Genomic DNA, 24,435 nt, shown 5'->3' with positions numbered 1-24,435 from the left:
TAGAGAAGAGACGTATAATAAATAATATATATTATGTTTTATAATATATATAAAACATAATAAAACATAAAATCTTCAATCTTTTATTGAAGATTGTAGGAGTTCAGGGTAAGTATTACAGATACAATGATGAGTCTTTTCTTGGCTGGTAATGACTACTAGCTTTGTTGAGGGCTTACCAGCTGATTCCAGTTTTGGCCAGTTCTGTCATGATTGTTTTTCATAGTGTTTGTAATTTTGAATCCTTCATAAAACTAAGGAATTACAAGATCTTTTTTTTGTTTTGTTTTCAACTCAAAAATGTGTATCAAACTGTTGGTTGATGAAACAAATATTTTGGGAGTTTTTAGTTTTGATTCATTTACTGTATACAAAACTAGAATTTTGTATAAATTTTGTAGGCTGCAGATCACAATTGAAGATAATTTACACTAAGTTGGCTGATTGGTGCATCTTTAGTATGTATGAAAAGGACTTTCTGCCATGATTATGCTTTCAGCACATGATTTTACACTGTCACATTACACTGATATAATCTTAACAGTGTTAATATACAGTATACATATACAGTACAGACCAAAAGTTTGGACACACTTTCTCATTGAATTCAATGAGAAAGCGTGTCCAAACTTTTGGTCTGTACTTTTGGTCTGTCCAAAAGTTTGGACACGCTTTCTCATTGAATTCAATGAGAAAGTGTGTCCAAACTTTTGGTCTGTACTGTATATATACATATTATTTAGCCAATGTGTTTATTTCCCATCTGTCATTTTTTTAAGGGATGCATGCAGATATGGCCATGACCTGACTTGGTGGAAATCCCTTGCTCAGCTGCAGCTTAGTGAAGGTTCAATAATATCAGCATTATGTAGAAACTGGTGTTCCAATCATTATTTCAGGTGTCCAAAATAAGCAAATAATGACCGACCTTGCAGGGCAGATTGTATGTATGTCTGCATTAAGCAATTTGCAAATTAATATTTGAAACGTAGTTTAAAACAGAGTTCAAAACTTCAAGTACTATGAACATTCAAGAATTAAAGCCACAAGCAAGTAAAAATAAACCTGGTTGTTAAGATCTTAAAGCACTTCCAAGATAGTCTGGAACACTTTGCTGCAACATGGTTTAAATATGAAAGATTAATTTGGCACATCAATTCGCACTTTCATCTCAAGGTCACAAAATGTTTTTAAATACTAATCAGTAGCTATTTATTTTAATCTATTCTAATAATGGTAATTAAGTTTGTCTTTGCAAAGGGACTCTAATAAGCAACAGGTATAGTAGCAATATTTGGGTTTTGATAACCATATAAGACCCAGAGTAAATGATTACTTCTCATTTCTGAGCAGTAATCAAAGACTGTAAATTAATCAAGTTCTATACTTCAGTGCCAATTTGTTAGGCAGTTGTGAACATGTAGTGTGATGCAATTCCAACATCCACATTTCCAGCATTTGGCAAATATTCTATAGCTGATTCACTTTAAATCATCTCAGTTCATAAACAGATATATCACACTTAAAAACATCTCTCTGACAAGTTTCATGAAACTAAATGAGGGTTTACTGATAAAGCACATTACCAATATGTTTAACTTGCAGAAAATATATTTCATCTATTTCAGTAATGAGTCACACTGCTTAATTGTTTGTGTAATTTGGCCTGGATATTTCAGAACTATTTCGTCATTAATGAAAGGAATCATTTGGACCAACAAGACCATAAAAATACTCTATAATTGCAGTTTTATGTACTTTTTTTTGACAAACTTTTGTACCTTTTTCTTACTCTCTCATGGCTGTGGGCAGGAAGGTTTAATGATTTAAAAAAGGTTTTAAAAGGTTAAAAAAGGTTTTAAAAAAATCAGCTTTTACCTTTTGAGTATCTACTACGTACAACATTCTTATTGTTGAATTCACTTAGCTTTATCCTGAATAAACTTTGTAGATAATGTTACCACACTGCAAAGAAGGCACTGTAACACAGTATAATTTTATTTGCTATTAGGCAGAGCTACTGCATTTTGTTGTACAATAAAAATAATCCATGAACAGCTGAGAACAAACTGAGCAGGGTGGTTTACATGGAGAAGTATGATGCAATCAGAATATTTATGCGAGAGATGGTAAATTTAAGCATACAAACATAGTTTTGAGAGAGCAAAGCATATTTCTAAACAAGCATAATTTTTAAAGCCCATTTGCAAGGGTTAGAGAAAGATCAGTGAAACATCAGAGATCAAAAACAAGTTCATATTTGGAAAATGCATGCCATGTGTTTTGGAAGGAATAATCTCCTATGCAAAGCAAAACTGCACTAGATCGTAGGTTTCCTCAGACGTCTTGAAGAAACTGTGTGAAACTCTCAACCTTCCTCACCTGTACTGTTTTGTCTAATATGAACTGGATAATTGGTTTGTATTTCTTATCAGTGGTCTGCAGTTTGTACTGCTGAATTTACTTGACTAGTTTTCTGTATGCAGTGATGTCAGTCCCACATGCTGTTGTACTATTCCATGAATCAGTTTTTGGGCAAAATCATAACAAAGTTTTGCAAAAGAGAAAAAGAAAATTTAAATAAATCCAGCTTGAGCAGGATTGAATGTGAGTAGCATGATGCAATCCAGAGGAGAGCACTTTAATCTAAGAGGTATTAAATTTGAGTTTTCAGGCAGAGAAGTGCAAATTTGCAAGCAAGCAACAGTTTTTGGAATGTGTGATCAGTTTTTAAAGGTGAACAATGTAACATCTGAGGCTGAAAACAGAGTCCTGCTAGTAATAGGTACTCTTGGGTTTTAGAGGGAAATCTTTCCCACACAACCAGAAGTTGCTTTTTCTACATAGTTTATTCAAATATATTTAAATAAACTGGGATTTAAAATCTTGCTCTGCTATGCTGGCATGACATATATAACATAAAAAAAGAATTTTGTTAGGTCATGAAGGCATGAGTGTTTTTGTGTCATTCCTAAAAGTTTAGACAATGCAGCATGACTGATTTATAGAAAGTAATAAAAGAGGCTTCCATTTGTCATCTTGGGTGTGTGTGTTTGTGTGTGTGTGCATGTTCTTTTTGTCCCTGAAGAGGTCACCAAAGCTGTCAGCCACTCATCTTCCTTAAGGCCACTAAACACGCCTCAGTCAGGGTGTATGAGTGTCTGGGTGTTTTTTGTTTGGTGCAGGGCAGTTCAGAGTACGTTTAGCACTGAGCAAATAGCAGTGGGAGCAGTTTGGTCAGCTGTGATTAGCTGTAGAGAGGCTGAAACATTGAAGGTGACTACAGAGGCGCTACTAATGCCTGTGAATGTCACTGAAGCCAGGACACAGAGTTAAGTTTAAATGTGTCTCTTTGCAACAGGAAACTTAGTATTCAAAGACTTTTCCCACGAGACCTTTTAAGGATGTATCCCTTTGATAATACCCAATCTACATTCCACCCACCTAAAAGACATACATTGGCATTGTCTAACCAAGTCACGGCTGCATTAATGTTTCTGTTTCCTCAACAGGGATGATTTATACTGCTGGTAACTTGGATTGTGAGACCAAAAACTCCTACTGGCTCACTGTGTATGCCACAGACAGAGGGATTTCGCCCATGTCAGCTTCAGTTGAAGTCTTCATTCAGGTAATGATCATTTGCTGAGATTTTTTTTGTCTGTATATAGTGCATGCCAAATATCAAATGTAGAGGTGTGAGCATTCATTAGCATTATAAGATGATTATACAAAGTTCAAGAGTAACATTCAAAATGAGATTTTAAAGGGAATTTAGGCATTTTTTTGACAAGAAGCATCGCTTTTTAAACATCCTGATATTTTAAATAGTTTAATATTTTAAGCTAGCTTCTTAGGGTAGAGAAACAAGCCCTCAGAACCACATCACAGATTCTCCACAATACATGGTACAGGGCATAAGGTGCTTTCCACAAATTAGTCTTTTGTTTCTCGCTAGATGTGTCCTGTGGTAATTGCAACAGAAAATCCAATAGTTGACTTAGAGTTTTTGATTGTATGTGGTATTAGGCAAGTATCTTTGTGTTCGTTGCTAGAAAGGTTTTAGTGGTCTTTTGAAAGGTCAGGAGCTTTGTATGTCAGTGATTGTTATTCACTGCTTGTCAACATATAGCTGGGGGTTATGCTGTTTGTGGAATATTGTTGGGTAGCGCTGCAGCTGAAGTGAGAGTAACATAGCAAAAACTCTCCATGTGTTACTATTTAAAGCATTGTGCTAGGCAATCTCTCTTCTGAATGAACCACTGGACCATTCTTTGAATTTGGTTCAGCTACAAAACAATCTGTTGTCTCAGAACTGGAATTCATCACTGTTAGAAGAACCGTCTCACATAAGTTAGAAGCATATTTAATCGGCAGCCCTTTCTCACCTTGGGATATTTGAGTGTAGTGATCTGATTAGGCGCTTTACTCTTGGCCTTTTTATCACAGACAAAAACTGAGAAATGAATCAGGAGCAGGCGCTTCTCATTCAGTGACTGAACTGTCTTTGCTCTCCATGCCTCTCAGCAAACGCTCAATCAACTCGCTGTTTCCCATAAATATTACAGATCTATGCTGTTAGGAGGCAAATCAATTCACTGTGCTTTTAAAGTGTGACATCTATGACATTTTCTGGTAAATAAATTTCCATGTTTTGATTAATAACATATCAACACAGACCTGGGGTCCTTTGATTAGTAAGCACTCCTAAAATCTGCAAATACATTTTCTTCTTGCGTTCATGCTGATTCAGAGGGTCATGTTTTATCAGCATTGTCAGTTCAGGTCCCAACACATCAATTTCCAACCAAGATATAGTGGATATTCAGACTGAATCCAAACAACGATGCCTATACAAGTTCAATACCCAATCTTGGTCTTTTTCTCCTGCCTGTTTCTCCTCCTAGTATTATGATTTGCTATTGTTTCTCCACCAGGTCGAAGACGTCAATGACAATGCTCCACTCACATCTGATCCTATCTACCACCCAGTCGTCAAGGAGAACTCTCCAAAGGATGTGTCAGTCATTCGTATTCAAGCACAGGACCCTGACCTTACAGCAGCACCCACCCGTCTGAGTTACCGCATCTCTGCAGGGAACCCACAGAATTTCTTCTCTATTAACCCCAAAACAGGTAAGGTTCTCCGACATGGTATGCTACATTACTCAAGTATATTTGCAGTGTAACTTGATGATTTCTTCTAGGACTGCACTATTATTAGTAAACATTTCAATGGGACACTTTGCTTCTTATGCCTTCCCACAATATCTCCTCCAGTCTTCATGAGCTTTAGTTTGTCAGACATAGATTGAACTCAAGTAAGAGTTACAGTGCTAGAATATATTTTACTCAATATAAGGTAAAAACAAGAGTAAAAAAGTGTTATTAGTAGGCTACGTCAAGTGCTATGATGCAGCACACCTGGAATAAATAAAATTCAGGATTTAAATCCCAGTGGACATTAATGTGTAGGAAACAAAAAGGAAAAACTAAAATAAGATTCAAGAGCAGCACAGAAGTATGCACCATTTACTTTCCCTAATCCACAGGCATTTTGTCAGTGGTGTCAGGTCAAGGTGACTTCATCTCATTAAGGCTAAGTACAAGTGTATTTCTTATTTAAGGTAAATGCAACTACCTTTATTAGTTTCTAAGAACACATGATGACCCTCCTTAGCCATTTGCCCACAGACTAAAAGGTTATAAAATGTGCGGAACTGGTCTGTCACAAGTAGCTCAAATACTCATTCATATGGACCACCATTCTGTTAAAAGGTACAAACAAAAACGTCTGTTACAATTTTTGCTATTTTGCTATAACCACAACAATATACCATTTATCTTTTTGTATTTATTTTGTCTGTTTTCTTTGTCATTATGCTCAGGGAACATTGTGTCCCAGCATCTCCTTGCTACACATTTGACATATAGAAGTTGTCTTACAGTGAATGAATACTGTATGTGTTCTGCATTGACACACACAGTCCTGCCACTGGTTCAAATACTACACTCCTTATCCCATTCAGAACAAGAGAGCACAAGAGTGATATACGTACTTCCAAGCCATTAAACAGACTTGATGTTTCATGAAATTCCCATCATATACTCCTATTTAGTCCGAAGAATCATTTATCTAGGTATATTAATATACCTAGATATTACCTAGATAAATGCCAAACTAGGAAGCAGTGGAACAACAGATTTAGGGCTCATTTGAATCTATCATGTCTTCTTATCTAGCCTCAGACTGCTATAGCCTCCAGCTAAAATGAGAAATGTGCCACAACAGCCCACTTCTCTTACCCCTTCCACTTCCACACTTCCTTTTGTATTTTCTTAAATCTATAATCTTTAAGCCCAATAGACATTGCCCCTAAACAATGTAATTACAGGTAGTTTTATTTTTTTATATGGTGCTGCAGTAGGCTTTGTTCTACTGCTTTAGGCATTGTTCTGTTAAATCTGAAAGATGTTTTTGTAAAGTCTTGTGAGAAGAATCAGCAAAGTTCAGAAACATGGTTGGAACTTTGGTTTCTTGACTGCTTTTCAAAGTTTTTATGTGACCTCACTGTTGAGATGATTTGTGCAAATTTTCTCTGACATCCGCACATTTCAGATTTCTCATACATATTTTAACAGGCTCACAAAAGATGATTTACACAGCAGCCTGTTAAAATGACATATCATGTCAGAGCACTGTGCCTGAACATCCTTTCCAACTTTTAATCTTCTGGGGAAAAAGATTGAATCACTGTCAAACATTGTTTTGACTTTTACCTTTTATAATTTTGGTTTAAGATAATAAAAAAGTAAACCATTTGTTCTTTTCAATTACTAATCAAGTTGTTCAGAACTGTCACAATATTTGTGCAAAACACAAACTATATTAAGGAAAAAGAAAATGATGTGTATGTCACATGAATCTGTCAAATGTGAAGTTTAGGGAGGCCACAGTGGATTCTAAGCAATGACTGACATGTACATTAAAGAATGATGCTTTATATAGTAATGTTTTATTCAAATCCCATACCTCTAAACCCACCCAGTCTTGTGAGGTCTTTGTTACTGCCCTAGATTACATTTTAAGTGATTCAACAAACAACCAAAAGCATTTATGAAGCCTTTTTAACTCAAGCATAATTTGCACTCAGGGAACTGTCGATGTAATGATCAAAAACCAATGTCCTATACGCAACATGCAGCATGTCAACCGTCGCTCTGATGTTAAAAATAGGGAACTTCCTAATGGTATGTGTATGCATGTCAAAGCTTTAAATCGAAGCTGGTGGCTCCATTTGTCATTCTCCACTACTGTTTGAAAATGCTTTTGTGCATTATGGCTGTATTATTGACATTATGTAGTGAAGCAGACTGAACCCGGGTGAGAAGGCTAATATTGATCCTATTAGAGACATTCTGCCCCTCACTCTCTCATTAATATGTAACCTGGACCTAACACTAAGGCATTCTCTCACAGATCGCGTAGCTGTAATAATGAGTCAGTGGGTTTGTTGTGATGCATCCCTCTGATGCGATTAGTGTTAATGCAGGTGCAACAGCATATTGAATCAATTTGTTATTCAGCAGATTAGAATGCTCACCCAACAGCTGTATCTATGAATAATGTGTGTCTGTGTTTGCATGGGAGGGAAAGAGACATAGTGTGACAATTGAATCAATTGATTAATTGTTACATCATTGTGTTGGAAAGGGAGGTTCAGCTGCAAACAGTCAAAAAGCATTATCTCACAACAACACACTGCGGTATGAAAATAACATTGTTTTTGAGCTTGAGTACTTATCTGTGCTGTCTGTTGTGTCTCAGGGGAGCATTTAGCCATCTGAGCCCTGCTGTCTGTGTCTTTCAAACAACTCAATACTTTCTCAACTTGTCTGTTATTCATTACTTCACGAAAACATATTTATAATATTAATGATATTTTAATACATTTTAATTAACATTCTAAGAAAGTGCTCAGATTAGTTTCGAGCAATATTTCATGCAAAAAGAAGACACATCAGGGTATGGAAATGGAGTCATTTGTTTTAAACTATTTTTCATTGTTAGCAAAAGGTGTTGTGGCATTCTTGCTCATTAATATGTAAATAATAAAGAGGTTAGGGTTTTTCTGTATTGATTTTAACATTTATACTGAATAAATAATGACCTGACAGTTGGGTGCTATTGGTCAGACATACCATTTCCAATTTGAGAGTGTTCAAGCATTGTAATGTGACCAATGAAAGTTTGCAAGTTCAACAGTGTGCAGGAGTTACCCCCCTCTTTTCTGGTATGAGATTCTTGTAATGCTATAACCTTAGCAAAAATACCATAGTGTGACAGTACTAAATCAAATATTAAAAATATAACAGTATTATATGGTTTAATTTAATATGTCCAAAGTCTGTCCCTAAGGCCCTTTGTAAAACTTGTAAGAATTTTGTGTGGCAGTTTATGAAAAGTATAGTTTTGGCCCTCAATCAAATGGAAATGATGCAGATGGATTTTTTTTACTTTTTTTTTTTTTTTTTTACATTTTTTCAGGGTGAGGTGGAGAAAGGGGAGAGATTTTCAAACTTCAGTTTATGGATTCTTGAAGGATAAAAGATTAGATCTACACAATTTTTTTTCACATAATTTTAATATTCTTAGACTTGGATTACAATGCATTAAAACTTCTGTTTTGGCCACTCCATGTTTGACAACCACAATTTACTCAACTGATTCATCAAAGACGTATTCTGAAACAGGAAAGAGGTCCTTTGTCAACTCAAATTTTACTTTTTTAATATAATAGACCAAAAGAAACCATTTTAGGAGCTTCCAGCAAACGGTGTGTTAAAAACAAGCAAAAAAAATAAATAAAACACCTAATGTACAATATGTGTGACTGGATAGCTTTTCTGTGGAGATTAATAACTGCAATAACATATACTTAAAATGGATAAATTTATGGTCGGGGTTCTCTGACAAACCAGCAACATTAACACCAGTAATATTCCAGTCAAGTTCTTGCTGTCGGCCTTCTATGTCCATTAAATGGTCCATTAAATGCAAAAAGATGAATGAGACTGTTCTCTTGGGTAGATTTTGAGATAGATCTATAATTGCATGCAGCTTTAAGCTCCTACCTCCAGGATATTTTGGGTTTTGAGGACCAAGTGCGATTTGTGGGATTGGGACAAGGATTGCTTTGAAATTCTGTAGCATAAAACAAGGTCTTGTAAATGAAACACAAAGTTACTCAGTACATAGGTTACATTTTATGTCCCTTTCCCTGGCAGACTGCTTTGAATGATACTGTGATTTAATATTATGTATACAGTAAAGTAATGCAGTACCTAAAAAATATAAATACACACCAACTATTTTTAGCTTTTACAGTAATCTTTCTTATAATGCAGACAGTGTTTTGGCTGTTCTTGTTCTGTACTTTGCAAAATAATGTTCGGAATTAGATAGATTTAAAAAAAAAAAAACATCTTATTGTTGGAGATACTATGCCTCTCAATTAAAGAAAAACCCAAGACAGTTAGCATGAATTCTGATGATTCAAAGCCACTTTGCACATTTTCCTTTCTACATATGTGACCTTGAATTAATGGTTTCTTACTCTCGATGTGACCTTTCAGTCTATGTTGAGGTAGGTCTCCTTTTGTTGCGGATATAAACTCCTTGTGGAGCAGAGGGGGAAAAAAGATGACTATAGTTAATACAATGTCTGAAAATATATCATTTTAATCATGTGATCTCAAATGTATAATTTACGTTATTTTCTGAATTACTTCTCCTTGTTTACAGTCTGAAACTTTCTTGGAGAGATTAATAAACAAACTCTAGCTGATTGATATGCTTTCGTGAAGTGAGTGTTCACAATGTTATGAACCCAACTCCTGACCTGTCTGTTGAATTTTCAAATTGTTTTGAAGAGTAAATCTTGGATGAAGCAAAGTAATGCATTTTTGCTCACAAAATGTCAATTTGATGGCTTGAGACACCACAACAATTCCCAAATTGCATTGAAGTTGAGCTTTGAATTAGAGCAAAATGCGTGAATGTGCTTTGACAGTTTACAGTGGTGTCTGCTGAGCGCCGGCTGTGTGATTGACGGCGATACCTCTGGGGTAAAAAAAAACAACAGATATGTGTTGACACAGGGTGTCAGATGGAGCGTTGCTTCTAAAAGCATATATGCTTGCAGAGTGTGGTGATAGAGTTCTGGTGGCTGTGCCCTTTAGTACCAGCCTCAGCTGGATATGATTGGTGTTAGATAAGGAAACTAGCACACAATTAGATAATTGACAGACAGGCATCTAATTCTGATCTGGTGTCATGTGCGGGAAGCACATATATATTCATACTATTCATGAATCTGGTTTTTGAGGACAAATACACATTATTAGACATGGGACATGTATCTCATGCATTATGTTAGCAAGGATAAATATATAATTCAGTCCAAGATGAATAATTAAGATGCAACAGTAAAAATTCTTCCAAAAATGGAGTTCAGTGACTTTTAGCTTCAGAGTTTCAGCATATTTAAAAATGGAAGCAGTCATTCCTTCTTAAACAGCCACACTGCTGTTTTTGTAGCCCTTAATAATAAAAAATACCCTCTATATAGTACTATGTTGTTAGATTGTTTTTTTATGTAACTTCATAGAAAATACAAGAAAACACAAGTGACCCATAGTTTTAAGATTGCTCTGAACTTTAATCTGTGTATTAATATGAGGCTGTTCATTGAACCATCACCCTACGTTTTTCCTCATATGTTTAATTAGAATAGAGTGTAGCTTAACTTCAGATATGCTGTGAGCTGTAGATCATTGATTTTCATCAGAGTTGTTAACTCGCCCTGTATTCTGCTGAACAAACCCCTCCTCCCCTTCTGGTACCCCCCCCCCCCCCCCCCCCCCCCCCCCGCCTATAGCTTGGGACCGCTGTTCTAGATTTACTCCTAATTTACTTAATTGAAGTTAGCCTGCGTAGCAAGCCCAAGGTGACACTATGATATGTGCAAGCACAGAAATGTGTGAGTGTATATGTGAAGCTGATTTTAGAGTATTCTCTGAGTGTTGATTGCACAGTGTTTGAAATGCCTCAAGTAGTCCCATTTAATTTTAATGCTTCATTACACAGAAACAAAAATACCATCACCATTAAGGTGCATTGACTTTAATCATTTAGCACAAACATCCTTAAAAATAATTATAAATTTGTTTTGTGTAAATTACACAATATTTTCAACAGACAGGCAGACAGACCTGTCTGATTCTTCTCCACCCTGACATTTGGTTTGTTGGTCAGCAGCTGTCTGCCTGTCTGGAAGTCCCATAGGATCTTGGCTCTGATGATCTCAGGCCCTTTTATTTGTGTCCCAGCAGAATTTGAGGAAACATAACTTGTACTTAGCACAGATGTTACATAAAACTGTGTCATTCAGTGGTTTGACCCCAGTTAGCCTTTTTGTCCGCTACTAATGTGTGTGTGATTTCTCAGCTGCATTATCCCTGCTGTCTAAACTTATAGTAGCATGAATAAAACCGGTCTTTACAAACAAGCGGTAGGATTATTTTTATAAACTGAATCTGAGTCACCATTTTTCCATATGCAAAATCAGAGTTTACATATATGTTTAACTGACAAAGGCCCCATAAAGGACGAATTGCACCTTGGCCTTCACAGTGAAGCAGTGGTGTTGCACTGCTGCTGATTTTTTTTTCTCAATTTGTTCTTTTTATCTTTGAGTGAATAATAGTACCCTTCTCTTACATCTTTCTATTGAAAACATTTATATAACTTAAATTTTTTCTCCTTGTTGAAGATGAGAGTTGCTGTTCTTGGGGTTTTGTGGCCCCTGTCATTTGTTTCATTGTCACGCTTATTGTGATGAATTTTTGTTTCTTTTGTGCTTGGCCCATGCAATAAACAGTAATATTAAGCCTGATGGACAACAACTTTCTGATACTTAAAGCGTACAATGTTTTGCACCAACATCTCAATAAAAATATTTGCTCTCTATATTAAATACAGAGATGATTGGCAAAACAATATGGTAACATCAGGTATGGTGTCATTTTATTGGTTTAAGACTGTGGCCAGGATACAATGCAAACATTTTCACTTTCATGATAGAATTTTTCAATATACAAATATTCGTCCATCCAATATATTTTCCATATCTTGCAGGGTACAGATCAATTGACCTAAGACACAAATGTTTCTTGTACCACAAATGGATCTTCTAAGGATAAAAGCATTCTAAAACTATATTTGTCACTCAAACATATTTAATGTTATGGAATTTTTTTTAATTTTTACATAGATTTTTACACAAAATTGTAATTTGCACTCTGGGACAAAAGGCACACTTTAAAAAATTAAAGCACCTATTTAATTTAATGGTACACTCTATTTAAAACTCTAATAATTGTCCAGGCAATTAAATAAACCTTATTTGCCTAAATATGCTACATGAGACCAAGCAAGTGTAATATCCTTAAAAAATAATAAGCATGTAACAGGATGTGGATGGTTTATCTTTGGTGAAGAATGACTGCTCTTGTAGCTGTAAGACAATTTTGTAATTTATAGAGTGGGGGGAAAACGTGTCTAAAAATAGGCCAGTCAACAACGATTAGTTAAAAAGTTTGTATTTCCTAATCTTCCCTGCATTCACACTTTGTGAAACCATCTAGCTATCTGGATAATCTGCTTCAATACTTCCTTTTATCTGCTGCTTAAATTGCCCTGGTGGCTTGTTGGCTAACCAAGTGACCCTCAGCTGCACGCTGCTCTGAAACATGTCCCAAATGTGAATGCCTTTGCCAGAGCTGCAGGCTATAATTTTGTAGAGCTTTGTATGAAGCGCAATAACAAAGCTAAGCCAATTTCAAGGATCTGTTTGTTTAAATTTTACAAAATTATTTTATATATATAGTAACCACACATTTGGGAGACAGCTTAACAGGATAATTCACTTGCTGTAATAGAGAGCTTGATCTTTTTTAAGTTGCTTTTATCATTTTCAGGGCTGATTACAACCACCTCGAGGAAACTGGACCGAGAACATCAGGCAGAGCACTTTTTAGAGGTACAGTAAGAACCCAACAGTATCCATAGTTTATTGTATTATTATTTATCCTGCCCTGCCACCTGCCACAGCCTGCTATTAACAAAGACAGGATGGAGGACAACCTTGGCAGGTCCTAAAGGCTCCATAAAATGTGATGAATGACTGTGGTTTTGGACCCTAGGTTTTAGATTTTTTAAATGTAATCACTCACCATTGGTTATCTTCTCCACTCCAGGATGGAAGCAGAGAGGAGAGCAAGTCGTTCCGTCCAGCATTTTGATAAGTGCAGACACTGGGCATACAGATAGCTCTGTGATTACCATTTCTGTTGCAGCTGCTGCTCTGCATGCAGATGAACCTGATAATCAGAGATTCTTGACATTAGAGACATGAGCAAACTTGTTTTTCTCCGACTTTTCTTACAAGTCATCAAATGTTAATGAATCTACAAGCACTTTGCCCTTGTTGGAAATGGAATAAAATAACCTGCAGCTGACCCACAATTCTGCTGTTTGGTGGCATTGTTATGTGTTCTGTGTGGTGTGCCACCTGAATTGTCTAGACACTTCTTTCTTTGATTGCCTTGTGTACTAATTTGGAATCTAGTTTATGATGGTGCACTACAAGGTAGAAGCAGCAAAAGCATTTTCAAACAGGCTTTATTTAGAGGACACATATCATTATTTTAGATTTTCCAATTTCTACAGCAGTTTTTACTAATATTGTTACCCTGAAAAACCTTCTTTGGATATTAACAAACCATGAAGTCATTGTAATTCCTTTTTGAATTCCATAGTCAGTACATATTACATGTATTGCATAATAATACATGAGTAATTAAGCTTCCAAAATATTAGTCTCTCCACACAATATGTTATTTGGCCCTAAAAAGCCACTTTAAGCTGATGCTACTCATGTGGTGGTTGGAACGGCAGTTGAAGCATTCAGATGATATTTTTAGTCAAAGATTTTCTCCATTTTCTGACTCAAACATAGAAAAATATGAAATGCAGTTACAGCTAACTATCGTGGGTAAACATGCAGGGGGAATATCAGGAGAGACTGGTTATAAATGTTTTAATAACTTAATCTGCAGACACCATCTGATGTTTTGTACTGACAGAAGACACATGAAAAGGAACAACAGCCGTAAAAAAAATATATGCATACATATTCTTTTACTCAATAAACCTCTTGCACATAAACAAAACCACTGTTAACTTTTTGTTCAACTATCATTTAGAGCCAATGAATAAACTATGTTTGCCCTGAACTTCACCCAAAACTCCAACTGTTTCGTCACACAGGGGCAAAACATGTTTCCTGCAGGAAGACTACTTTCAGTGGATTACTTCCACAGATCTTATATTTCCATCTTAGATTATCTCTATGACAAGCTTATTCTTTTTTTTTTCTATGAATGGAGACAATGTTCCTATTCAGCAAGGTGTTTTTTGTCAAGAAAGCAAGAAAAACATCAGCATTGTGTTAACAGAACCAGATGGTGACAGGCTTCCAGATGAAAGGTTAATCAATGCTATCATCCATAGTGCATGCCTGATTTTGAAAGCCTTAGCATAAAGCGCTACATTGTATCAGAAAAGTGTATTTTAGAACATGTATGTGCAGATGGATGTAATTTATTTTCCATATTTTTAAGATTTTTAGTGTTTTAGAGTGTATCAAACAACAATGACATGCAATGAAAGCATTTAAATGAGTTTGTACATTTGACCTCCAATTTTAGTAGAAGTGCTGGTCCATCTGTGCTGTCCACTGTTTTTCACTCCAACTCATGCTGCCTGGCTGTAATTAATAGTCTTGTGAGCAGTCAGGCTGGCAACAATGATTTTCACTCTTATCTGATCCAATTGATCAGCGATCAGACCTCTGGCTTTGCTTCAGGCAGATCAATAATACAAAGAGATTTCCCGGGATCTCGGCCCCACGTGGCCCTGCACTCACACAGCACAAGCAATATTTAAGATGTCAATAAATGCATACACTTGCAAAGAAAATCCCTCACAAATGACAAAGCATGTTCTCATTATATGATATCTCCCTCTTTGCATGTGTGCTGTTAATGTAGGTCACCGTAATCGACGGTCCAGTGACGACCCGCCAGTCCACCGTTTGGGTCATAGTTCACATCGAGGATGAAAACGACAACTCGCCCACCTTCCCCGAGGTCACTTACCGCATCAGCTTGCCTGAACGGGACCGAAACAAACGGGGTGAACCTGTTTATCGGGTCTTTGCCTATGACCGTGACTTGGGCGCAAATGGCAACATCACATACAGCATTATTGATGGGAATGAGGATGAAAAGTTCAGTATTGACCCAAGGACCGGTATGGTGTCCTCAAAGAAGATGGTCACAGCAGGCAGCTCTGACATCCTCACTGTGAGTGCTTTATAATAACTATAAAACACAGCAGTTAGCAGCGTATCTGACAAAACTATAAGTCATACGCCTAAATGGCAGGCCACAAAGATCCTTAGTTGAGATAAAGTTGGAAGCTATTTTAAGCACAAAGTTGCTCCTGTACCTTGATTTACATTTTTTAATTCATTTTTCTTTCTTGAACAACCTGGCAAAGTTAGCAGAAGAAAAGGCATTTTCCATTTTTAAACTGGCACAAGTCCAGGTATTTTTAATTTTCCACAACCACTAAACTCAGCAGTAGCATCATAAGATGTACAACACAATTGCCCTCATCACAACTTGTTTTTCTTTTCACAAAATTGTGCTCTTGTTTTGGTCCCTTTTCAAACTTTCCTCATCTCAAACACAAGGTCAAATTACAGCGGCTGTGGCGGTTGTCTGGGGACGTCTATTTTTTTTTACAACTGATTAACTGATTAACTACACACAGCCCCACTGTGCCATGTATTGTTGTGCTCTCCTTTTGTTTCGCTGCATGAGAGCTCATGTCTCAGTTGATGAGGTAGCCTTTTTCATTAACATGGACAGCAACACCCAGATTTTCTCCCCTTGAAAACCCCACGAGCATCCTATAAAATTTACAAGCATGTGGGCATATAGGCTCTTCCATTAGATCGAATGATTTATTTTTTTTAGCTATTTTACCATAAGTTGTGAAATGTGAAGTGAGCTATTTAAAGACTTGATGGCCCATTTATCACTTTAGGCTGTAGTTTATAGTTTATTTAGCCTGATTATATGTATATAGTACTAATCCTAGATTTTGCAGCTTTAAGGCTATTTATGAAATTGTGTGCGCTTGTCTCTCTTTTTCATATCTTTTCTTTTCTTAGATAAAAGCTGAGGACAGTGGTATTCCATCATTGTGGTCTACTGTCAAACTCCATGTTGAATGGATTCGCAAACCTGTCCCTTCGCCTATGCCCCTGCTCTTCACCCAGAGGTCCTATAATTTCTCAATTGCAGAGACATCTGCAGTTGCTCAGCCGGTGGGAGTGGTGGCTCTCAGCCAGTCAACGACACCTGTCTGGTTTAGTATTGTTGGTAAGTATATTAATATGAATTGCAAAAAATATCATGATACAAGACTAGGAAAAGGTCAAATAGTGAAATGTTATTCTACAGAGTGACGTTTTGTTATCATACTCCGTCGAGGTGCTGCACAGAACATATTTTTGTCATTTTATATAAAGTATATATAAATCCACATACAGAAGCAAGACCATGTTAATCTTCTTTGAAGGGTGTCAATAAAATGCAAGCAATTTCCAAAGCTCTCAGATATTTATACAAATTTGAGTTGAGTCCAGTTTTTCAGTTAAAAAAACTAAAAATCATCAAGAACACCTATTCATCGAATCTAGAAACAAACCATGTGTCACATGGAGCCAGAATTTAACATTGTAATTGTCAGTGTCCACATATAGGAGTAAATGAAGAACTAATATGTTGTTGATGCATAATGCCTCTTAAGTTCAAGTAATTAGATTGGTTAGTTTATTGTTGAATCATATCTCCCCCCCTGTTTCTGAGACTTTTCTTTTAGATAGTTGTTTGATAATTGTTTCTCCTAAGACAGAGAAATGTGCATAATATTTTTGTTTTTCTCGCACTACTAGCAGAATTATACGGAAACACATTGCTATCACGCAGAAAAAAAAATTTTGAGCGCTATCACGTTATAACGTGATAGTTATCTTGTAAAAACGTGATACGTATTTTGTAAAAATGTGATAGCTATCTTGTTAAAACCTGATAGTATCTTGTAAAAATCAAAGAATTTAATTGGTTACATTAACAAGATACGTATCACGTTGTAACGTGATAGCGCTCAATTTTTTTTTCTGATAGCAATGCTCTTCCATAGAATTACTTTGCAAGTCAGCATTTTTTACTTTTAACATCATAATCTGACTTCTTTTTCTTCTGAATTTATTTGCAACATCACATCTACTAACACAATAATTTTTTTTTTAAATTTAGAATCTTAACTTTGCAACACTGCATGTAGATGATTCAGGGCTTTCAAAGCAAAAGTAAAATTGGACTTCATAAATATCGATTATTTTGTTTGTATTTCCTTTCTGTTTAGGCGGCCGGCTTGCCAGAGAAATGTTCTACATTCCACAGAATGAATGTGGACGAAACTGCTCTCTTGACACAGGTCTGGTCCAAATTAATTTTGCTCCGTATCTCTTGCCTAAATGCTTCAGGTGTTGAGGAGTTCAAAGATTCAGGAAGTGTAGCACACAACACGAGGACTTTGTTTAGCTGAAGGCAATGTTGATTGATCTAGGTTTGAGAAAGGATTCTCATTCTCGAACTGCACCAGTTTGTTTTCTCTGACCAGGCAGGGGAGGTTTATTCCATTAGTTCAGCTGAAATGCTCCTGCTTCACTGAATAAATGTTGCTGTGTTGTGATACAGTGTGCTTCTAACTCATATGCTTCTCACCTCCTGACAATTTTCTAGATCAAAGTGTATTTTTACAAATTACTTACAAGCACACCAGATGATGTTTTATCAACTTTAATATAAATCACAGGCATACATGGTTACCTTTTTAATGGATAATGACAAATATGTAAAATATTAACATACTGTATGAACCAACAGAAAATCTTAATTCAAGTTTTAGGCAAATTGAAACTGTTAACAGGTTATTTTATCATATTAAACTGCAAAATCTCTGTAGATTTACTGACCTCAACATTACAAATGGGAATTATGGCCTGTTTGCATTTAATTCAGCTTTATTTGATCAATTTTTGGTGAATTCATAGACTATATGCAGCAGTGATCTCTCAGCTCATGATGGTAAGGTGATCATTAAAAATTAAAAAAAAAATCATATGTATGCATAGTGAGTAGACACTCACTATACACCCTTCATTTAAGAACATTATGTTTCACAAGACATACTTGACTAGTTTAGATAATGTTTTGTTAGATATGGACTTTAAGTGAGTAGCTATTTTGTTGAAGCCTTTTCCTGAATTATGAAAATCAATACATATCCGGGTTACATGAATGGCCTATTCTCTTATAGTTTTTTTTTCTATTGTTACTATGAGAAATTGGCCCTTGTGATATATTTATAGCCCAGAGAAGTCATGGATTACTAATTAAAAGTTCATAGACACTACATTTTTCTTTGTTAAATCAATGTACTCAGATGAATGGTTGGACTTTTCTTGGAGTGAGAAAGGGCTTTTGAAATAAAAAAAGAAAACAAAACTTAACATCATGGCTTTTTACACATTCTTACCAGAAAGGCCAATAAATGTGGAGCTTGAGTTAGTCATTTTGACCCTTTCATTCTGTTCTGACAGCGATCAGTGCTATTGTTAAAAGAGTTCATGGCTTGTAACAAAAGTGTGAAATGCAAAATAATCTAAACAAAACTTCTGTGCTTATCAAAGTTCCAGCTCAGACGTTGTGACACGGTATGTCTGTATAGATAATTTCCAAAAACTGGGAGGCAGAATTAGACTCGGAAGAAACCTGTTGGGGATTACAAGCTTTTGTTTTTCAAAGTGCTGTGAAATTGATCCCCTCTCATGTAAGATTGACCAACCCACCTCCCAGGAAAAAAAATAAAAAATGTGTGAGTCTTAGTGGTTTGCTCCCACTCAACACGCATCAGAGCTTCAGTGAAAAATGTCCAATCAGTATTCATATGCTGAGGGGAGCTCAAGCTCCCAGATGTCTCAAGAGAGAAGCTACGATGAGATGAAGGATGGCACTGAATACCTAACACGTATCAGTCCTGTGACTCACTTTAATCAAACATTAAGCCTCTAAACTGTACACTCACCGCCTGTGGAAAAGACCCGGCCGTGGGTTTCTGATCTTTGTGATGGGTTGTGTTTTGGAGTGATAAGACACATGTTTGTATGGCTGTTAACAGCTCTCAAGCTGCCAAGTGGGTTCAGCACTACATCGCATTGCATTTTGGTTCATTTTATTTCACAGACCCTCCAGCAACAGATGAAGGCATCTGGCCAAAACAATTACACAGTAATACCTTAGAGCACCTTAGTTTAGCGCTCAAACAGAATGCAAAAATGATTCATGCCCTGTGTGTGTATCTGTTTATATAATATCAGGGAGCTTTGACATGCAGTTTGACCTTCAAGTTGGAGTGGGAACCCTTGTTGTGGCCAAGCCATTGGATGCAGAAATTCAGTCAGTGTACAACATGACAGTACAGGTGACAGATGGGACCAACTTTGCTACAACACAGGTATGCTTTGCACTAAGTTGCACTTCCTGGAGAATCACATCAAACACATGTCAGTCCAGCACTAAATGTTTTTAAAGTGTTCAAAGTGTTTTTAACCCCTTCCGTCAACTTTTTTTGTTTTATAAGCACTTCTAGAGAAAATATTTCTTGTTATCAAATAAGCTTTTTTACAGATTTTTACTTCACAACCACAAATTTCAATGTACTTTTCTTTAATTTTGTATGATACATCACTGCCAAGTAGCACATAATTGTGAAGGTAAAAGAAAAATACACATAATTTTCTGTTTTTAGAAGAAAAAAAAACTTTTGCATGTACTTGAGTTCAGCTGCTGTGTCAATGCTTTGCAGATTATTTGTAGAATTATTTTGTTTTTGAAATATAGATCTTGCTCCGACAGATTTTGTTTGGACAATTGTAACACATGAAAATGCTTTGATCAAAAAGCATTTAGCTCTTACAGTTTTTTTCCATTATTCAGCTCCATCCACCTTACCACCAACTGTGACCATAATTCCCTGTCCCTAGAAAACCACCTCCACAATATGAGGCTGCCACCACCATGTTTCACCGAGAACATGATGTATTAACGATGATGTTCAGTGCTTTGCATGTAGGCCAAAAAGTTACATTTTGGTTTCATCTGAAAAGAGCAGGATTCTCCTCATTCTCGATGTATCCTTAAATCTCTTGTGGCAAACTGCAAACAGGAATCCTCATGGCTTTCTTTTAACAACAGTTTTTTTCTTGATACTCTTCTATAAAGGCCAGATTTCTGAAATAAACGACTAATAGTTGTCTTGTTGAAAGATTCTCTCCCCTATCTTGTAGATCTCTGCAGCTATTTCATGGTTACCATAGGTTCCTTGACGACTTCTCTGATTAATTATATCTTTGACTGGCCTGTCAGATTAGGTGGATGGCCATGTGTTGGTAGGTTTGCAGCTGGGCCAGCTGCATTGGGGAACAGTTAGAAGGATGGATGCAACTGTGCTCCAATAAAATGTTCAACACTTGGGATATTGTTCTTTAAAAATTAACCTACTTTATAATCCTCCAGAACTTTATCCCTGATCTGTCTGGTGTGTTCCGTAGCATTCAGTATTTGTTACTAATGTTCTCTAACAAACTTCTCAGGCCTTCACAGTGCAGCTGTATAAGTACAGAGATAAATTAGATGACACCTGAAGGCATTTGGTTGGATTTTTAGGGGTTTCCAAGTGAAGAGGACTGAATATCAACACATGTCAAGTTTTTAGATTTTAATATAAAGGTTTTCAAATTACTCCACAATTATACCCTATTTTGTGTTGGTCTGTTATAGAATCCCAGTCAAATACATAAATTATTGTGATTGTCATGTGGCTAAATGCAGAAAGGTTCAATGGGTATGTGTACTCTTGGAGGGCACTCCATGTCTCTTTGTATTACCCACTGACAGTGCTCTTGTTTTCATGACTGGCATACTGGGTCTTTGTTGTAAAGGAAATAACTGATAGCACCTTGGTGGGTCCTGGGTCACATTACATTATGTTTAAGAAATAGTGTACCCAATCCTATACCCCAAAAATGCAGCACAAATTATTTCCTTGCAAATAGTAGATCTTATTTCAATAGGTTCTCCTGTCTGTAAATGAGAAGGTAATATGGGAAAAAAATTCTATTCAAAAACCCATCAGCAGAATAAATTCAATAAATCAAACACACATTCCTAATTTCCACTCAACTTGCTGACTTTGCCAGTTCCCTTTCTCTGCCTCTTTGTTACTCAGGTATTCATACGAATACAGGACAGCAACGACAACCCTCCAGTCTTTTCACAGCCGGCATATGATGTCAGTGTTTCTGAGGATGCACCATCTGACTTTGAGCTACTTCGACTCAGAGCATCAGACATGGACGAACGGGCCCGTTTGAGCTTTTCCATCTATGGGAGTGTTGACCCTGCAAGTATGAGGCTGTTCAGGGTCAATCCTGGTACGGGGGTAGTTTACACTGCGGACAGACTGGACTATGAGGCCAGAACTCAGCACATTCTCACTATTATGGTAAGAATATAAACAGCTGGATGAATACTTCGCACTCTGGAGAGCACCCTTTTGTTGTTACGACGTGCTTGTCAGAGTTCCTGAGGAATCTTATTGACCCCTTTTATGCACAAAAAACTCTTGTCTATAAAAGTCATCATATTTGCATTCTGCAACCATTGTTTTTAAATTTTACAAGACATTTTCATTGTACTTGAAGTCAAATAACTATTATATTAATTTACTCCAGGGTCTCTGAAACCAAGCTGGCAGCATTATATTTTATTCTGTGATTTCCTTATCCTTGACTGAATCCAACGTACTCTCCTCAAGGTTTACAGTGCCAGAAAAAGCTAGTCTGTCCCAGAACCTCACTGAACCACTATCATGGCTTGCTGTAGGTTTGCTGTTCCCTTCAAAATCTGCTTCATTCTTCCCAATACATAGACCTGCAAGCTTTTAATTTCATTGCTTTACGAAACAGTATCAAAATCTCTAATTGAAGCTTACAATTTGCTTGTGGTTTTGGGTTTTGTTTTATATTTTGGAGTTCAGGCACTGAGCCCTTTAACTGTGCCTTCTTCTGGAACTATGCTTCCAGTTGTATCTCACCTGGAGCCATAGTCCTGTGAGAAATCCAAATCTTGGGATTTCATTGGACCATATAAATATCAGAGTCCACCAAAGCCATTTGTTATTTGCATCTGAGAATTGCAAATGTTTTAAGAATTCTGTTCTGGGGATCAAATAATTTTGAGACTGCATCAGTCAATAACAGTAGGACTTAGTGTTGACCTGGGATATACTCTTTGTAGTTCTTTGTTGTGTAACTGCAAACATCTGAACAATTTTGAAATTTTGCCAGTGAACCTAATTTTCAGTAGGGGTTGAATAATTTTTGATACAACTTTAAAGACACCTAGCTTCTGCAATCCACCTGGTTTGGATGAAATTGCGCTCCGTTTTACAAGTCTGATAGCTTTGAAAAGACATTTTGTTCGTGCATTGCCTCCCACAGTTCTTTCCATATTTATTTCTCTTTTCTCCTGTTCCAGGTTAAGGATCAGGAGTTTCCTTTTAACCGTGACCTGGCTCGCATCCTTGTAGCAGTGGAGGACACTAATGATAATGTCCCATACTTTACAAGCACCGTATATGATGCTATAGCCTATGAGACTTTTCCTGTTGGTACTTCTGTGGTGCAGGTGACAGCACTAGACAAAGACAATGGAATTAATGGCCAAATCACATACACAATTGAAGCAGGTATGTTTTAACATTGTTTCTTATGCCTCTTCTGTTTTTATTGTATTTGAATGAATATGCATTTGTAATTAGATTTTTGTTATCATTATTACTCATTAATAAAGTCTGCAATCTTCTATATACAGGCAACACAGGGGGTGTGTTTACCATAAATAATACCACAGGCCTTATCTTCATTGCAAAGGACCTGGATCTCACCTCTCTGGGTTTCTACACCCTCACTGTGCGGGCAATAGACAATGGCTTTCCTCCATTAATGGCCACTGCTTCGGTCCGCATTTCCCTGATGCTCTCCGACTTCTCCAAACCTCAATTCTCTCAAAAGGAGTATCAGGCCGAGGTAAAGAGAGAACAATGGGTTCACAGGTGAAGTGGCTGCAGGGGGAGGAGGGGAAGATTAAATAAAGATTGGGCTCGAACTGGTCGGCAAGCAGGGGTAGTAAATTATTTTATTGATATGGGGGATGTAAATACCTAAATGAACCAATGCACATAACTCATTAAGGTATTTAAAATGTATCACTGATGTCTGTTTCTGCAGATAATGGAGAATAGCAAATTAGGAACATACGTGACCACTCTCAGTGCCCTCAGCCGCTCACCGCTCATTTATGACATCGTCAGGGGCAATGAGGAGCGCTGCTTCTTTATTAACCACCACACTGGAGTAATTACTACCCGCAAACTGCTCGACTTTGAGGTTTGTTACTGTTTATTTGTATTTGAGGATTTTTCTTTTCATTAAGAAAGTCTAGGAAAAGTTTAACATTGCATCACAGTAAATAGTAATATCCAAATTAAGAGTCTTTTAACAAAAGTACTCTGACAACAATAAAATACACTTTCAGACAGTTACTGTCTTGCAAAGATTACCTTTTACCTTAACCTTGGACATTTTTTTTTAATGGATGTTATTGTCTTCCGTATTGCTATAATAGGTTTTTATATGGCAAAAACTAACACTAATGATTAGAGATGTCCAGAGTCACAAAGTTATTTAAGTGTAAAAAGCTTCATTGGGGAGAGTCTTCAGATAGTCTTCTAAGCGCAAATAAACAAAATCCAAAAGGAGGGGGTAACTTTTAAGGGAACTAATTAGAAATGTAGACAGAACAAAACTCAAGAATAAACTAAGAAAGTAATTACATAGAAATTAACTCAAGCAATAATGGACAAAGGAGACTGAACAGAATATGGCAAGTAGATTGTGACAGGAATAATCATAAAGAAACAATATAAATATACAAGAATAAAGTATGAAAATAGACTGAAGGACAAATTAATATGACACAAACTATTGAACATGAATAATCCACAAAAAATAATCAATCACAATCAAACCAAAGGCCAAAACTTCTAACACT

General features: G+C 36.5%; 1 protein-coding gene across 1 annotated transcript in view; it reads left to right on the top strand.

Moving 5' to 3' along the window:
- The window catches only part of fat3b (FAT atypical cadherin 3b), an 80,709-nt gene that overhangs the window by 9,849 nt on the left and 46,425 nt on the right, over nucleotides 1-24,435 (top strand). Inside the window, exons 7-17 of the mRNA XM_028031399.1 lie at nucleotides 3,513-3,631; nucleotides 4,938-5,136; nucleotides 13,042-13,103; nucleotides 15,175-15,489; nucleotides 16,365-16,575; nucleotides 17,624-17,695; nucleotides 19,641-19,777; nucleotides 21,551-21,826; nucleotides 22,861-23,071; nucleotides 23,197-23,411; nucleotides 23,613-23,771. Coding sequence (XP_027887200.1) covers nucleotides 3,513-3,631; nucleotides 4,938-5,136; nucleotides 13,042-13,103; nucleotides 15,175-15,489; nucleotides 16,365-16,575; nucleotides 17,624-17,695; nucleotides 19,641-19,777; nucleotides 21,551-21,826; nucleotides 22,861-23,071; nucleotides 23,197-23,411; nucleotides 23,613-23,771 — 1,976 coding nt within the window. The remainder of the gene's footprint in view (nucleotides 1-3,512; nucleotides 3,632-4,937; nucleotides 5,137-13,041; nucleotides 13,104-15,174; nucleotides 15,490-16,364; nucleotides 16,576-17,623; nucleotides 17,696-19,640; nucleotides 19,778-21,550; nucleotides 21,827-22,860; nucleotides 23,072-23,196; nucleotides 23,412-23,612; nucleotides 23,772-24,435) is intronic.

The sequence above is a fragment of the Xiphophorus couchianus genome, chromosome 11 (assembly GCF_001444195.1).
Source record: "Xiphophorus couchianus chromosome 11, X_couchianus-1.0, whole genome shotgun sequence".
In the NCBI taxonomy this organism is placed as follows: domain Eukaryota; kingdom Metazoa; phylum Chordata; class Actinopteri; order Cyprinodontiformes; family Poeciliidae; genus Xiphophorus; species Xiphophorus couchianus.
Note: the sequence above shows the minus strand (reverse complement) of the source record. Positions and strands in the feature narration are given on the sequence as shown.